A 17,997-nucleotide genomic window follows, 5' to 3' on the forward strand; every position below is an offset into this window, starting at 1 on the left:
TTTTTTTTTAAAAGATTGTATTCAGCTTAGTCAAATCAAAGATTGTATACAATCTTTTATTTTATGATCGACAGAAGTAGCACTGTAGCAAAAGAAAAATTTACAAAACTAGCCTCTATCCTTTTCATCCACCGATAATAATTGATTGGTGATTGTTCATACACTGAAAAACACTATTAAATTGGAGTTTCTGATAATATTATTAATCTTATTTTTTATTACTAGATTGGAGATTTGCATTATCGGATTTTTTAATCTAATAAAAGCTCGAGATTGTTGGGGCGGAACAACATCATCGTAGTTGGTTTCTCTCTTATTGGACCTCCTTCATCTCCAACCCATCATGGGTCAGGCTTTTGGGCTTGCATTACTTCAGAACAAAACATAATGGCAGATCCCATCTCTTCTCTCTAACAATTAATTAAAACATTTTCTGACCAAAAAAATTTAAAATAATTATTTTGCTCATTGAAATTGTAACGGTCTCACAATTTAGCTCTTTAAATTAAATAATAACAATTAAATTAATCATTTCACCAAAATATCTCTAGAAAACATCCACCAACATCATTAAAAGACTTAAATATTGTTTTGAATTGAATAGTCTTTTGTGTAGAATAGTCTTTAAATTGAAATGGTGGTTGAAAATTATGGAAAAAAAGGAACTCACTTATAATGTTGTTGACATGGGTAAAATCGGGTGTACCATTTGCTAAATACGTCAAAATTAATGTGCTTGTCTCCTTTTGTCAAAAAAAAAAAATTGTGATTGACTCCTTATATAATTATTTTGTGTTCGAAATAATTGATAATATGAAAAAGATTGCTGTGCTTGTTTTTCCTCACAAATCAAGTATTGCCAACACGCACTGATCACCTAATAATATAAATTATTCGATTTTAAATATAAATAAAAATAAAGTCGAAGAAAATTATTATGTTTAATTAAATTTTAAATTAAATTTATCAATTTTCTTTGATTGAAAATTTCTATGTACCTACCATAATTATCATCATGCATACATATATTTTGTAATTTTTTTAGAATGATCAAGACTAGTTTTATTTAGCGGAAAAAACACACATATTGGATGTGATATGTAGCAGGTTTAGTCTCCGACGAGACAAATGAAATTTTTTTTTAATAAGCGTCTAAGGTTCTTTAAGGTATTTTTTATTATTATTTTTTTTTATATATAAGTAAAAGTAAGTCAATAAAAATTGATGTATTTGATTCAAAATTTAGATTAAATACATCTATTTTTATTTATAAATAAAAAATGGAGAAAGTATTTTAAAGACTTAAACTAAGATACCATCCCCTCACCTTAATTTTTTTCGAAGAAAAAAATACTAAGAATATTCATTTTGAATTTGAGTAGTAGTAAAAGAGACGATTTTCTTAACTTGTTAAACTACATTAAAAAACATCACTTTTAAACCTTAAATTAAGATTTTTTTTTTCATATTAGAAAAAAAAAATTAGAACCAAACTAATTAATAATTAATGCCACTATATATATATATATATATATGTGTGTGTACGAAATTGTTTCTTAGATATTAATCAATTTCTTCATAGACTCAAAAGAGCTTCCACCAAGATCAACACTTGCATAGGTTCAAACGATTTGTTTATAGTGTGAGGTACTAATAAGTGACTTTAAATTATTTTGTTTACAAAAAGGGAAAAAAAATATATAAGAAAAGAGTAAACCGCATATATATATATGCCTAATCTTCTCTTCTCTTTTTGTACATTGAGAGATTAAAGTATGTAGATAGCACTACTAGATAGTGTAGCTGAAACAAAACTTACACACTACAGCACTAGGTATAGCTAATTGGTAGAGTATGTAGTGCATGACTGTGAATGAAGCTGAGGTGAACCTGGAAGCACACTTCCTCTTTGTGGTCCATTAATGATTGAAGATATCGCCGCTGTCAAAGCTGCAGTAAAATTAGGATCAGAAGAAATGGCTGCACTCACATTATCGACCAAAGAAGAAGGTGGCAAAGCCATAGGTGGTGGTAGCTTATGTGAGAAGAACAAAGGGTGCCCTTGTAATGGCAGAGGAAGTATATTTTGGTGTGTTAAGTCGAGGGTGATAGTTGGGAATGGTTGAGAAGGTGATAGGGTTGGCATTGTAGGATAGGGAATAAATGAAGATAAATAGGGTAGTGTAGAATATTCCTTGGTTAGTGTTGAACCTGATAGTAGCATTGCTGCAGCTGCTGATGTGGTATTTGCCATGGCTGTTGCTGCTGGTGGGAGTGGATGGTTGTGCTTCCCTTCGTATGTTGTTATCAGTACTGTCTTGTCTTCTGCACATCTTTGTACCTATTCACTAAACAATGTAACTATATACCTACCAAGGAATCCGGATTGCATCTAGGGAGTAGGGTTAATTAAGATAAGACAATTTAAATTTTAAGGGATTTTCTTTTATTTATTAATATACAAATACAAATTGAAATTTGCTTAGTTCAAAGTTAATCAAACAATTGAGCATTTCTAATTCTAAATTCGAGTCTTCTATAAAACACATTCCGAATCGCATACTCCAACATAATACACGAACATAGTTGTAATGTGAAAACCATATGCCACTAATGTACATATATTTAATTATTATTATCATTATTATTATTATTGTAATTAAATAAAATATGTACACAATTTTTAAAAGATTAAAAATATATATATATATAAACAATTCCTTTCATTACAAAAATAAAAATTATAAAACAAGATATAATAGTTTTGCACTTTTATTCTTTCATCTATTATTAAAAAGTCAAAACATGATGAAATGAAATCTAATGCATTAAAAGCTCTTTTCCAATGATATATTCTATCAATTAGAATAAATGAATATTTTGCACTATTAACTTATGATCCTGGATGAATCATTAGATAATATATTATACTAATTTAAATGAATGAGATATTTTTTTTAATAAAAAAAATTACTTTTTAAGATTCAATTAAATAAATGATAAAAAGAGTAAAGACTTTATCTAGTCTTTGAAAAAAAGTCTAAACAATTTCTCAAAATTGCAAAACTAAGATAATTAACTGATCCTTCCATTGAAAACATTTTAATAAAGTGTTTAAATATTTCTTATAACTAAATGTTTCAAATTTATTTTTGGTTTTACAACATGTCTGAAGTCGATAATTTAAAAAAAAAATCGATAATTTAACAAAAAGAAAATCAAAGAATAAAATGAGATTTTACTAGTTTAATTAAAACTAAGCATGACTACTAGCTACCTGCTTGCGAACTGGACAACCAACAGCCATAGTGCAACGATAGTAGGCACGGGGACAAGGGTTACCCTTGGCCATTTTTTGTCCATACTTCCTCCATTGACATCCATCGCTAATCTGAAAATTCATCAATAAATGTTAATTACTGTATTAATCTTTCAATATTTAAATAATCAATTTCGACATGCATATAGATGTGGGCTAGCTATGCACCATGAATTAAAGTAATCAAACTAAGAAAACTACATTATATATAACATTCAATAATTAATTAATTATGAAATTGAATATAATCATAACCACAATTGTGACAATAATATTATAGAACATTAAAATGTAATCACAATCGAAATTTAAAGAACAATGGTGCAATATAAAAAAGAGATTAATATTAGTAATAATACCATTGGAGCTTCTGATCGTGCACGTACGGAAACCCTGGCTTTTCTGAAAGGAGGTTCTTGATCGGAAGTTTTGGAGTGTTCTTCTAACTTGGATATTGTGTTTGAGGAAGACCGTTCACTAACCTCTTCTTTTGCAGGATGATGATTAGAACAAGCCTGCTTTTCATCCGAAACCGATGCATCATTCACGTCTATTTTTATGTCTGCCATATTCTGTTTCACAATTATATATATATATATATTTGTTCATTACTACGAAATGAGTATATTAACTGATGGTACAAACCAACATATGTTATTTTTTCTTATTCCACAAAATGTAGGTCAGTGTCAAGTCAATTTTTTTGGCTTCATTGTTCTGGTACAAGTTACTTACTCTAAACTCAAAATGGTTGTTTAATTATAGATCGCTTGCTTAATTGAATTGGTATTTGAATACTATTTCATACAATATGAGCTGCGAGGAAGGTTTAGATTGACATGGTTTTTGAAGAATTAAAAAATGAATGAATTAATTAAATGTTTGTTGACTATACTTGCGAAAAAATGACAAGAGATTTTACATTGACATAATAGAAATCGTTTGAAAGGAGACTGGAGGTTTTTGTTCCTAATTTAAGTGAGGCACGCTACCCTTGTTTTCTTTACTGACTAACAAGTCTAGAGAGAAAAATATACAAGTAGACAAAAACAATGACTCTTGTTGGAGGTAGTAAGCATCCTCTCTAACTATAGTGTAAGATGTATCTGGACCGTTGAATTAAAATTAAACTAAGTTTGGATTTTTTATTTAAAAATAATTAAAATCCGATTTTAAAATTTGGTCCTGAACCGTTGGATGTTTGAGACAATCTAAATGGGCTGATTATAATAGAGAATGACTTTATGAGTAGTTATAACAAAAGTGAGAAAGAAAATATTCCTTAATTAATAAATTTAATAAATTGAGGCCTTGATGAGACGATAAAAACATATAGATCATGTATCTATTTAGATTTGGCGAATTATTAAGTAGGCAATGAAGTAGAAGAGGTACCTGATGAGGGTTTTGTTTGTGCATAGCGATGAAGAGCTGAGCTTGTAGTTGACTATAGCTTTTGGTGATCTGTTCCAACACAACTCTCAATTTCTGATTCTCTTCTTGCACCCTCCTCAATTCTTTTTCAACTCTACTCAGCTAAACGTAAAAAAAAGAACAAGTTAATTTCTTGTAAATAATAATATATTATAAATCATATAAGTTAATTTCTTGTACATGTATATGCACAAACCTCAGTTTCAGGATTCTCTTCTTTTGAAACTTCAGCACTTGCACACTTTAAATTCAGCCCAGTCTGTATGCATATACAAATATACTCATTTCAAAATTGATTTTAATTTAATTACCAAAAATTGACATTATTATTAAATTTTTATATAGTATTGGAGAATTTAATTTGAATCGATATTTAAAAAAAATAGAAAAAAAAACTCACGTTAACAGAGTGAGGAGGAAGGAGTACTGTTGGTGACCTTTGTTTGATGATGGTGTTAGATGGTGAAGAGAAGAAATCCATTTCTTTGATTGGAGGAGGATCCGTGTTGTTACGAAGGAATTCGTTGGAGGTTAAAAAGGACAATTCACGGTTGCAATTCTCCATTATTATTACTCTGATTTAGTTAGCGATATTGCAGAAAGAGAGCAATGAAGTGGTAGTTAGTTAAGGTTGGGAATGAATTTATCACTCTCCCTTTTTCAACGCAAAAGGTTTCATTTAAATGAGGCGGATCCCAATTCAATGCAGTTTAAATCCCTTACATTCATGCAGTGGTAACTGTCGGATCTAAATCAGACGTTTCAGATTTGAACTCAGTACTTTAAATTATAAAATAAAAATATGATTTGTTTTTGAGCGTTGGATTAAGATCAAACGGATATATCATTGCTGAGTGCAGTAAATGCACGAAAAAGTGAAGGCAGTAAATCCAATTTGGAAGCGCACACCTTCCTGTTTGGGCCTTCAGGTAGGGGCCGGTTCCCACATGAATTTTAGAGTGAAGAGAGCTTGAGCCTTGAGGAGTTCATCATGTGAAGACACCAGCCGTTTTTGGCGACCCTTGACGTCACCATTAAGTCACAAACAATTTCATTTACAGGCTACCCTTCTTTAAACGGAACGGAATAGAATACAATGGATTTTTTTAGATAACAAAAACTTTGACTATTCACAATGGACTGTTTGTCCTTAAATTAGTTTTACATGTAAACATTATTAATATTAGTATCTAATAAACTGTTAATTCATCCAATTCAGCATCAAAAAAGTTATTAAATCAACACCGATCACTTTTATATTTTTATAATATTTATTAATTTTAATGTAATTTTTTTCGTAAATCATACAAAAATTGAAGAGAGTATTTCAATAATCACTTTTATTTATAAATATTTTGAAAATTTTCTCCATAATGAAAGTGTTTATTTATTTGTTGTTAAATAGATACCTAGTTATATGAAATACAATATATTAAAAAGTTGATATTTATGGAATAGTTAGTTATTATCATTGATTATATAAATATTTCATTGTCTAACAGTGGAATATGCACAAGTTGGACATAGTGTATGTTAAATCCTTGAAGAACTTTTTTGATGTCATTTTATGATATCCGTGATATTTTTCTAAAACATGTTTAGTGATTTTTATTTCAAGAATATTCATTATTAATTCTGACTATATATATATTTGTTCGTAATATTTTTAAAAGATTTTAGATATTATCTTATCGTTTCAAAAACTCTGATACTACTATTGAAAAAATCGGTATAATTTCTCTCATTTATTAACTCAAAATAAGCATTAAACAAAAACAAAAATAAATTAGAAAAATAGTAGAAGAACCACACCATTTTTTTTACATTAAAACCCTATCAGTAAAACTTATGAGATATATATAATCTAGTAAAATATCTCTTCTATATAAAAGTAAGATTATAATAGCTTTATCGATACAAGAGGATTTCTCTCAATCTCACTCAATTTGAATATAATATCTCTTAACTCTAACCAATTATGGCAGAAACAACACTCTTTTTCCTTCAAAGAGAATTGCTAAAACTCTCTTTCTCATGATCATCACTCTTAGTTCGCTTAAAGTTACAGGAACTCTTGTAACTTTCATCTTCACGTTTTCTATATGTTTGAATTAATGTGTAGTCTCGAGGTTTAAATTAAAGAGGAATTTCAAAATCTTAGAATATTCATTCTCCTTTTTCAACCATCAGAATTATTGTGATGATTTGACCATAATACACCAACAATTTAGGAGGACATACCAACTGAAATCAACTATAGAAATGTTGCATTTGAAGTGGAATATTAAACTTCTTAAAAATTTAAAATTGTTTTGAAGTCGGATGAAAATATTTATTATCCAAAAAAATATAAATTGTTGTTTAATTTATATACAATAATAGTTCTCTTTTTTGGATTTTTTAAAATCACATATAGCAACCGGTGTTATATTTAAGGATACAGTAGTAGAACTACTAAATATTTTGAAGTCCATGCCATGTTACAAAAGTTTCTTTAAACTACTCTTCTTTCATATAACTTGCTGCACAATATATTTGACAATGGTGTCCCTTCGTAGACTAGAGTGTATACAGCTGTATCATCATGTCGTGATCACCAACTACAAACTCATACGTTTAGAATAGATACACTAACGGAGAAACTTGAAGCAATAAATTAAACACGCTCCTATTTTTGTTTCAGTGACGTACTAAACATAAACACACACACAGTTGAAGTTGAAGGGTAAAGATAGTTAGGACCTCATAACTAATTTTAAATAACTACGTCACCTTATACACTAATTTGTAAAGATGAATAAAAGCATGTAAAAATAAAAATAAAAAATGATTGACAAGGGCCAAAAATATGTCAACCAAAAGAATATATGAAATATGTTTAACAACTCATTATATATTTATAAATAGAATAGCCCGTTTTATCATTTTCGGCATTTTGTTTCTTCATATCTTGCATTGCTTGATGCCTTGATCTCTCCCTAGGGTCCTAGGGAGATTTTTTTTTTTTACTAAATAATAAAAGTCACGGTGCGCCATGGCCCAAAATGTAGGTGTCACCCATCAATAGGGAGAGGCCAAACCCTTATCTTAATTAAGAATATGGAAAAGGGTGAGACCACATATGCATGTAGCCCAATGAGATAGAGAAATTGCTTGCAAACAATTGTCCCCATTTTCAACCATGTAGACCACTCTTTTTCTTCATAATGTGTGATGTTGTCTTCGTTCTTTTGAACGCACCTTTGTCTCTTTGCTTTATTGCTAACAATTTATTAGTAGGTGAAAACAAAATGGATTCATATATGGATCTCTCTTGACTATTAATCAAAAGACTTTTCTATTTGGATTATCTTACATCATCTCAAGTCAACCCCTCTTTAGCTACATTTTGCTCGATATACTTTTCTGTTTCATATTAAGTTTTCGTTTGGTTATAAAGCTAAATTATAAGTTAACTTATAATGGATAAAGTTAGTTCATAATTTGCCTAAAAAAAGTTTGTTAAAAATTTAAAACTTATAACTAAAAAGTTATTTCGTTCATCGTTTTATAGTTTTATTTGAAAAGTTAATAGGTTTTAATTTAAATGTTTTGTAAAATCAATGGTAAAGTAGCTGATAAATATAAAATGATACTACTATTAAGTACATGTTTGTTTATTTTCTTTTACAAATTATACTTATAGACCTTTTTGCTTAATGTATTTATTTCCAAATATTTCATTTTAAGGGCTATGTTATCGTGAAGCTTTATTATTTTCGTCCATGTGGTTGTTAACTTGTTATTGAAAAAAATTATTTGGTACCCCTAAAATTTTAAAAAAGAATCAGAAGACTTAACACAAGAAAAACTTGAAACATGCTACTCGTGAAAGATTTTCCGATGATAAAGTTGAAAAAAAATTATGAATAAAAAAATTTAATTTAAATTTTTTTAAATCTAAATGTATTTTGAAAATTTTAAATTTGAGTTTTTTTGAACTCATTTATACTTAGAAATAATTTTAAATTGAATTTTTAAAACTTTAACTAAATTACTCTTTTAATTTATTAATTTTTTTTATTTCTCTATTTTTTTTTTCGTTCTATTTTAATATATTAATTATACCTCCATTAATTAAATTAATCATTTTCGTTAATATTAAAAAAGAAATATCAGATTTTATATGAGTGTAATATCTTTCATCTCGCATACTCAAAAATTTATTATCTTCTTTAATTTACGATCTTAGAAAATTCATCAAATCTGCCACTTTAAATCCATTTAATTTCATAACTTTTGAAATTCAGACAAATGAAAAATGAAAAGTCACATAAATTCATTCTTCTTCCATCACCTTCATTTCACTTATTTTTTTCATCTCTTTCATTTTCTTGGTTTCATTCATCTTTTGCAGATTTGGACAATAAATTAAGTAAAGTTTCAACTCTCTAACAAAAAATAATGTTAAAAAGACAGAAGAAAAAAACACCAAATTTTATGATTTAATAAAAAAAAAATGAATTCCAAACTCATAGATCTCCTTTAATAATGATCTGATCGAACCGTAGCGTTTAAAGTCAAACTAATAACCTTAAAACTAAAATCTTTAGACTTTGATCTACTACAACTCCACCAATCACATATCCTTATATTTCACGGCTTCACTATTTACAATTGTTTTTCAGTTTTGGTTTAGATCTAGTTACATTAGCTATCCAGATAAAATCCATTTTTTCCACTTATGACAACATTTTTTTATTTTTTTATTTTTCTGCATTTAAGAGATTAAAAGTAGGAAGTGTAATAGGTTTGGAGAATAAAATGGGTTGATTTGGGCATGGCTTCTCCTAAATTCCTAATGTATGCGAAAGTGGGAAGAGAGAGGAAGTACAATGGGCCGGTAGGTTCGAGAAAATAAAATATCGTCAGGTGAATCCAGATTGTGGAGGTGAAGTAATTGTATACCACTTATTTACTCATCTACACCTCACAAATTTAAAATACTAAGTTAATGGATCTATTTCCTGCAATAATAGATCTAACATTCACATAATGAGAAGAAAGATAGTTCAATTTAAATTGAATAATCTAAAAATATATAGATTCTAATTTTTATTTATATTTTAAAAACACTTGAACTTAAACCTTACAAAGCTTATTTCGACGGCACATATTCTTATCCGTATACTCTTGTAATAACTCAAAGTTTATAGGTGAGTGAGTTGCTTGAAGAATCATGAGTCAACCTTTAATAAATTAATTCATCAAAACCATCCATGCCTTCCCTGCTTTCCCAATTGGTTGGCGACTTGACTCACTCGCCACCTTAAATTAAAACGCACTACCCCCCTCCCATAATGCCATCGCTTTGTCCCACTCGTCTATCAATTTATGTTTTTTCTTCTTCTTAAATACCTTTCACTAAATGTAATCTTATTAAAGACAAACACTAGATCCAACACTTCTCTTATAAATATTCAAACCTTAATTCATTTTAAGGGTATGCTTTGAGAGTTGAAGAATTATATTTTTATATATATTTGAAATTTTAAAAAATTTTAAAAATAAAACATCATAAATGCTTGTGTGCGTGTATACCTGTATCAAACTAGAGAAAATTTATAATAACATCTTAATTACATTTAATTTATTTTAATTATATTTATCATTTTAAAAAAATCATTTAACTTGTTTTACTGTAGATCACTGTGTTCATTGGTTTGTTAAACCCCTGAGAAATAGATTCTACTTTGCATTCTTTTTTTTTTTTTTCTTTTCAACTTGATAAAAAAGTTACTACTGGTTAGATAGTTTTAAATTAAAACATGGAGAATGAACAACGAATTGTTTAAACACACATAAGGAGTGGAGTATATATTAATTATCAATTATCGCTTGTCTATAGTTTTTGTCTTATTAACCTATGTATCTATTATCGATACTCTACATTTATAATCTTAACTATCTACAAGACCATATTCAATTGATTCCACTCGTGGCCAAAACCTTGCAGGCCGATACTAATATCAAATTTCATGTGCGCTGTGACTTGTCACCACATTCTATTTTGACGGAAATTATTCAACAACTAGTAATGTCTTTTTTGACGGAAATAACTAATAATAGTACAAATTATAATAACTATTTATCATGGGGATGCATTCGTGTGACTTAAGTGGTGTATATTTGTATATAGTGTGTATCTTTGGAATTAGATTCCATCCACTCGAATGGCAAGGGCATGAGACAAACAGAAAAAATCATATATATTCATTTCGGAATATATAAAATATAAATAAAAATCATATTATATTTTAAAAATTAAAATTAAATATATATTTTTGATATTTTTTAATTTATATTTTATTATTGAACATTAAACATGTATACGTGTATTTAAGTAGATCCACCACTAGCAACTTTATTTTTAATCTAAAATATAGTAAGACAAAAATTAGACATTACTCCAATTAGTATCCGCAATCAAAGTGGGCCGGACTATTAAGTCAACCCCCACAAACAAAGTGGAGCGGGAGATATACATAATTTATCTTTTAGAATGGGTCAGAAAATTGAATTAATCTTGTCTTATGGTGGGTTGGCAAGTCAATTTATGAAAATGTTGAAAAATTATTGGAAACTAACACAAATTTTACTGTATCCACCATATATTTATATTTAAAATTTTAATATCGATGGAAGACATTTGTATAAGTTAACAATTCTCTTTATTGTTATATTTGAGATAATGATCATTGATTCAATTGTATTGAGTTTTATCAAATTAACTTCAACCGAGTTAATATTTCACCGGTAAAAAACAAACAGATCATTTCAAAAAGTGTCTAAAATATAGAATAATTTTTAATAATGGTCTATAACATACCGATCGAGGGTGGGCTTGCATGGAAATATTAGATTAAGAAATACAAATAATTTGAATACTTCTCCGAAAGAAATGTTTCAATCAATTATGTTACAATAGCACGACAAGCACTAAATTCCATGTGAGTCAGATCCGCCAAATTAGTACTCTCTATAAAACCCTTCTTACTTATCTCCATTTCGTTAACAAATGCTAACTTTGTGTTAATAAACAACATTTAACTCAGCCTTCTTTTTATAGAGAAAAAAAAAACATGAAAAGTTTCTTTCTCACCCCCTTATTATTTTGCTTTACTGTTATTTGGTACTCTGCATCTTTGGGAGTTGAAGCATGGATCACATACCCACCAATTGAACCAATCTCTTATCTAATCAGCAAAAAACTTTATGATGCAATTTTCCTACACAAAGATGACACAGCATGTCCTGCCAAAAACTTTTACCCTTATGAATCTTTCATTGAAGCTTCCAAATCCTTCCCTGAATTTGCAACTACTGGTTGTTTGAACACAAGAAAACGTGAGATAGCTGCTTTTCTTGCTCAGATTTCTCATGAAACTACAGGTGGATGGGCCACTGCACCTGATGGACCATATTCTTGGGGGTTATGCTTTAAGGAAGAAATTAGTCCTCAGAGTAATTACTGTGATTCTACTGATAAACATTGGCCTTGTTTCGCAGGCAAAACTTATAAGGGAAGAGGCCCTATTCAACTTTCTTGGTATGCATAAACTACTACTTGCAAATTCTTAATTACTGTTATTGATATATTTCTATGAGACCACGTAACTTTTTTTGTTTCATTTTAATTGGTACGTTTTGTTATCTACATCGACACTTCAAATTGAAGCATGTCTTAGTGTTCGACTTTGACATATGTCACTGCTAGATACTAACACGACACTGACATTTATTAGACACGTCTGATTGTATACAATCACTTTTATTTTTTTAAATTGTTATTGGTATTTATGTATCGTGTGTCAGTATTATGTGTGGTACTTCATAGGTCTCTAATTCATATCACACATTGTTAGTGTAGCAGTGTTAAAAGTCTTAAGCGAGGTTTTTATGTTCATGCAATCCTACTTTGTTTGAGGAATTAATCTCTATAATTAATATTACATGCATCATTCTAAATTTTTATATCTTCACTTTACGTTTATGGTAATGATAAATATATCAATACTTGATAAAAATAATTCGGAAAAAATACTATTGATCCTCTTTCATTTATACACTAATCTTAGTTTGTGTAAAATGTCAAATAGATCAATCATCGAAGTAGAAGAAGCTATTAATGGAGTTAACTATGATAAAATTTTGTGTAGGAATTTCAACTATGGACCAGCAGGGAAGGCCTTGGGATTCGATGGGCTGAAGAACCCTGAGATTGTGTCCAACAATTCATTGATAGCGTTCAAAACAGCTCTTTGGTTTTGGATGACAGAGAGAAAACCAACACCTTCTTGCCACAATGTTATGGTTGGAAAATATGTGGCAACACAAGCTGACATAGCAGCTAATAGAACAGCTGGTTATGGTTTGGTCACAAACATAGTCAATGGTGGATTGGAATGTGGAATTCCAGATGATGCAAGAGTCAATGATAGAATTGGATTTTTTGAAAGATATGCTAAATTGTTAAATGTGGATACTGGACCTAATTTGGATTGTGCATATCAGAAATCCTTCAAATGATTACTTCTAACTTAATTTAATACCTTGATGTATGTTTTGTGTTTTTGTATTTTTTTTCTCTCGCAAAACTTCAATAATCTACTCAAATCAGCATGTATGTACCTGCTTCGTGGTATTTTCCATCTGCAATTTATCATTAGAAATTTATGAATAGAAAGTATTCCTGTTAAAAATTTGAGGTTTGTCGACGATTTATTGTGATCATGATCTTAGAATGTTGAAGTGTGTATTTGGTTAACGAATATAAATAAAGATAAAATGATATTTGACAGATATGATGTCATTCTACATTATGTATTTATATTATATATTTATGATAAATGAATTGTTCTATGTATTTGGATCTATGTTGATGTCTTTGCTGGTTGGACACTACAGAGATCACAATTTTAAATAGAGAGTGAAACAGTTTTTTTATATTTTAACACTTCTTTTGTTGTTGAATCATTTGAGGATTAAGGTAATGTGGTCAAAGATAAGAGGGTTGAGAAGAATCATCAATATGAGTTAAATGTGACTAGAACATTTTTGTTTCAATCTTTTTGGTGCTATGCTGTTGAATTTGTTGGCTACTCTATAGAGTCTGTTTATTACAAAAAAATTCGTAATAAAAATTACTTTTAAAATTTTTCATATGTTTTCAACTTTAAAAAAAATGAGAATTCAAATATAATTTAAAAACTGTTTCAAATAAGAAGTTATAACAAAATAGTTTTTTCAAAAAAGTGATTGTGAAAGATAAACACATAACAATTTCCAGTTATTTTGGGTTGCGTGACAATTTGCCAAGCTTACAAATTTTTGTTTTGTTTTTGAGTTTGGGCTAAACTTCGGTTGCAGCATTTAAGTTTCAGATATGTATGGGTTAGCTGCGATTTTTATATAGACCTAAGTTTGATTTTGCACTACCAATAACCAGATGCTATCTGCACCCTCTATTTTTATTTTCCAGACTTCTTTTAATGATGATGTGTGAAAATCACCCATTTCAAATATGCATATGCATCAATAGCTCATGGATGTCTTTTCACTTTGGCCACCTCCAAAACAAAGTTGTTACAAATTTTTTCTCTTGTCTTTTCACTTTTTCATATTTTTTTTCACATTTATTAGTTTTCTTTAAATTTACATTTATATATTTTTGAAAAGCCTAACAAATTGCAAGGTTTATGACTTCTTGTATTTTCTGTTTGGATTCATGGTGAGGGGTAGATGGTATGCCATCTACACCAACAATTTTTATTATCATCAAAATAAATTTAAGGTATCATGCGATATTTTAAATTATTTAATGATAGTGAATCAATTCTTTAATATAGCAATTTTTTACTATTAAGTCTTTTTAATTTTAAAATGTGTTCATTAATGTTTTTATTTTATAGTTTCTGCAAACTTGTTTGAAAAGAATCTTACATATGTAGATTTGATGATGTTACGATAAAACCATCTCTAATCTACAAATTTTTTAACTTAATTTTTAAACCATTTCTAATCTTAAACTACTTGTTGTATGCCTGGTAACGTGGTTAGAATCTTCAAATTCACTATAAATGTGAAACTATTAGTTATAACTTTTTACATAAATGTAATCCGTTGTCATGAAATTTGATATTTTGAAACACACTTAATGAGTAGAACATGTACAACACTATTCTTTTTCATATTCTTCAAAGAAATTAAAAACAAAGTGAGCTATGCATATACATCTATATCTTTCTGCATACTTCACTAATTAATTAACTAGAGTAAGATTTTATAGATTATATCATAAGCTAACAAAGACAATATTAAGTCTCACTCTAGAGAACAAAAGTTGAAATCGTTGACATATTTCTAACACCCAAATGTGTCTATTCTTGTGATCTTCAACCTTTTAACGGTAGATAAGAACATCCTACACATTTAAAACAACAAACACATTAATGCACAAAATTCACCACCATACTTCAATCGTAAATTATTTTGAGACAAAGTTTTAACTTACTCCCAAGGAACATCACCAACCATGACCAAATCCCCTTCTTCATCTTCATAAGTTAACACATGACATCTCTCTGGTTGAACTCTGTCCATCTCATTTCCCCCTATTCCAAAATATATACAATAAGTAAACAAAACAAAATAAAACACACAAATTTAGAACACAATGAGAATTTAGTTATAGACTTTACAGAGAATAGTTGTGTCAAACATTTGTTCAAGGGTGTTTACTAACTCATGGTAAGTTTCATGAGCAAGTATATTGAGTTTTCTACCGATTGGAATGCCTTCCATGTACACCTTCACAAAGAAGCTACTATGATCACTACAATCATTTACTTCAACACCTTGTGAAAGAGGGTGATTTTGTTGCCATTGACATTTCCCCCTAATATAATAAATTATAAGAACCACACACAAAAATTAGCACAAAACTAAGAAAAGAAAGAATGTGTATATTAGCATCATTTTAATTGATAATAATTAAAAATGTGGAATAAAAAAAAACCTTGAAAGAGAAGAGGCAACATGAAAATGTTGAGTGGAGGAAATGGAGAGTCCAAGGCTAAGATCTGTGGGAAGTTGTTGTGTGAAAGAAGATGCTGTTGAAATAACATGTTGGTGGTAGGTGTTGCTGCTAATAGATGAGGAAGAATTAGAACTATTGGCTTTTCCCATTGTGTGAAGAGAACAAACAAGTAGCTACTACATGACAGAACAAGCCGCCACTTTAAGCCCTTAAATAAAGATATCACCAATACTATATTCTACCAATTCAAATGCAATCCTTTTTATTTTTAAATATTTCTTCCATGTTTTTGCTATAGATTATGAAATGCTGTGAGTAAAGCGGACAATTACACGTGTCAAGTTTTGAAATTCCAACTCGGCATCTTATATTATGACATGTGTGTTTCCCATTATTAAAAAAATGTTCACTACAACTCAACTGTCCTTTTATTGAGACCAAGCGTTTATGATGGAGGTAAATTTTGTATAATTTAATTTTTAAGCATATTGATAGTATATAATATTTTATTCCGTCAATTAATTATAAATATTAAATTATTAATAATATTTAATTTTTATTATAAGTATTAATAAAATTATATATTTTATTGATTATGATTTTTTGATTATATATATTTATTTTAAATATAAATAAAAATAAATTAAAAAAATAAATATAAAATTTTAAATTAAATACATCAATTTTTGTTGATAATATTTTTATTTATTTTGAAAAAGAGGATGTTATTATTATAAACACTTAAATTTATTTAGTGGAAATTTGAAGGTGGTGTTGGAGTTACAATAGAGACACCTATTGGACAACGCGTGGGGTTTGAGTTTGGAATGAAGGGAATGAACCTAGACTGTGTAGACAATTCATGGGCAAGATTCAGGTGGACAAGAGAACATTGATAACTGAAACCTTGTACACATATGTTATATCCAATGTTCAATGGATATAATCATCGTGTAGCGCATGAGGGATCTTGATAAAGAGACCAAATATATTAAAAAATTGAGGTATTGAAACTTGTGATGCTACAAAATACAAATGCTGCTGTATTACCTAGAAACATATTGATGGACTTTAACAGCAAAATAAACCATCAACGACATCAGAACATACTATTATTATCAAGTGAATTTGTATTCATTTATTACTAAAGGTCGAAATAAGTGAGGTCCTGATAATTTATGTCACTCTTAAGTTAGGTGGGACTATTTTTATTTATATCTTTCTTCTATCAATTTATTAAATCAATTAAATGAACTCTTGAGTCCACCAAACATTTTGTTTCTTTGAATCAGCCTCAACATGAACCTTACAAAGTCTATATCAGTCTCACATATTTCCACCCGAATTTACTAGAAGACAAGTGTCCTCCCTTTTGCTTTCCAATAATTTAACTAGCATACTAATTAAGCTTGGCATCATTTTCCTTGATTTTTACCTTCTTAATTTGCCTTGGATGAGTATGAGTAATTTTCAAGGTAAGAATTATTTACCACATTTTTTATGATAAAAAATATATACCTTCTTATGATGCCCTAATACTTGTTGACACGTAACAAATAAATCATATGTGTGCTGAATTACCGTAATAAGGATTTTTGGCCTTAAATTTCTAATGATGCCTTAACATGCTTGTTGGAGCGTGTACAATGTTTCAAGTGTACGTATTGTGCTTAAGTTATAAATTTATTAGTAAATTTTACTTTGACAATCATATACTAGCATTTTTTTTTACATAATTTGCTTTAAATAAGTGTCTCTTACTCTCTTAAATAAAAGGGTAGTGTCACAGTTACATTCACATTTAAGCCATAATAAATATCTTCATTAAAAACGTAAAAAAAGTTTAACAATAAAATAATAATTTTTAAGTTTTTAACACTCTAAAATTCATATTTAGTTAATCTTTTCTTAAAAAAATCATATTTATGTATGAAAGATTCTTATATTGTTCAAAATTTGTCTATGAAAAATTATTTGAAAATTTAAAAGAATACATATGAATTGAGTTAAAAATAAAGACAAAGACAAATAAATAAAAATTGCAAAATGAAAGTTTAATTTTTTTTTATAAAGACTACCGACAAAATATTAAAATTTTATACGGACAACTAATATATATATATATATATATATATATATATATATATATATATATATATAAAAAAAA

The 17,997-nt window shown here is 28.5% G+C and overlaps 3 protein-coding genes across 4 annotated transcripts; 1 reads left to right on the forward strand and 2 right to left on the reverse strand.

Annotated features, from left to right (window-relative positions):
* Positions 1-1,592: 1,592 nt before the first annotated feature.
* LOC101489172 (probable WRKY transcription factor 47) lies at positions 1,593-5,433 on the reverse strand. 2 transcript variants are annotated; one of them, XM_004494420.4, is made up of 6 exons: positions 5,154-5,433; positions 4,950-5,012; positions 4,715-4,855; positions 3,679-3,834; positions 3,278-3,391; positions 1,593-2,341 (listed from the first exon to the last, which is right to left on the reverse strand). In XM_004494420.4, exons 1-6 carry the CDS (start codon positions 5,316-5,318, stop codon positions 1,841-1,843), a joined length of 1,140 nt encoding a protein of 379 aa, XP_004494477.1. In that variant the 5' UTR covers positions 5,319-5,433; the 3' UTR covers positions 1,593-1,840. The 2 variants fall into 2 exon arrangements, with proteins under 2 accessions (XP_004494477.1, XP_004494476.1); XM_004494419.4 differs by having other exon boundaries at positions 3,679-3,891; positions 5,154-5,430.
* A 6,320-nt stretch (positions 5,434-11,753) lies between these two features.
* LOC101489718 (chitinase 10) lies at positions 11,754-13,592 on the forward strand. The gene is made up of 2 exons (XM_004494421.4): positions 11,754-12,341; positions 12,952-13,592. The coding sequence occupies exons 1-2, from the start codon at positions 11,875-11,877 to the stop codon at positions 13,319-13,321; spliced, it is 837 nt and encodes a 278-aa protein (XP_004494478.1). The 5' UTR covers positions 11,754-11,874; the 3' UTR covers positions 13,322-13,592.
* A 1,301-nt stretch (positions 13,593-14,893) lies between these two features.
* LOC101490035 (auxin-responsive protein IAA30) lies at positions 14,894-16,027 on the reverse strand. The gene is made up of 4 exons (XM_004494422.4): positions 15,810-16,027; positions 15,493-15,689; positions 15,306-15,405; positions 14,894-15,215 (listed from the first exon to the last, which is right to left on the reverse strand). The coding sequence occupies exons 1-4, from the start codon at positions 15,977-15,979 to the stop codon at positions 15,155-15,157; spliced, it is 528 nt and encodes a 175-aa protein (XP_004494479.1). The 5' UTR covers positions 15,980-16,027; the 3' UTR covers positions 14,894-15,154.
* Positions 16,028-17,997: the final 1,970 nt, after the last annotated feature.

This window comes from Cicer arietinum, chromosome 3, assembly GCF_000331145.2.
Source record: "Cicer arietinum cultivar CDC Frontier isolate Library 1 chromosome 3, Cicar.CDCFrontier_v2.0, whole genome shotgun sequence".
Classification (NCBI taxonomy): Eukaryota; Viridiplantae; Streptophyta; class Magnoliopsida; order Fabales; family Fabaceae; genus Cicer; species Cicer arietinum.

Excerpts from the sequence above, each read along its gene's own strand:
- LOC101489172 (XM_004494419.4), bottom strand. The coding sequence starts at position 5,318 with ATGGAGAATTGCAACCGTGAATTGTCCTTTTTAACCTCCAACGAATTC. Across the intron at positions 3,892-4,714 it reads ACAAACAAAACCCTCATCAG|AATATGGCAGACATAAAAAT; the intron begins GTACCTCTTCTA and ends ATTGTGAAACAG. Across the intron at positions 3,392-3,678 it reads CACGATCAGAAGCTCCAATG|ATTAGCGATGGATGTCAATG; the intron begins GTATTATTACTA and ends ATGAATTTTCAG.
- LOC101489718 (XM_004494421.4), top strand. The coding sequence starts at position 11,875 with ATGAAAAGTTTCTTTCTCACCCCCTTATTATTTTGCTTTACTGTTATT. Across the intron at positions 12,342-12,951 it reads GGCCCTATTCAACTTTCTTG|GAATTTCAACTATGGACCAG; the intron begins GTATGCATAAAC and ends AATTTTGTGTAG.
- LOC101490035 (XM_004494422.4), bottom strand. The coding sequence starts at position 15,979 with ATGGGAAAAGCCAATAGTTCTAATTCTTCCTCATCTATTAGCAGCAAC. Across the intron at positions 15,690-15,809 it reads GTTGCCTCTTCTCTTTCAAG|GGGGAAATGTCAATGGCAAC; the intron begins GTTTTTTTTTAT and ends TTATTATATTAG. Across the intron at positions 15,216-15,305 it reads GTTGGTGATGTTCCTTGGGA|GATGTTCTTATCTACCGTTA; the intron begins GTAAGTTAAAAC and ends TTAAATGTGTAG.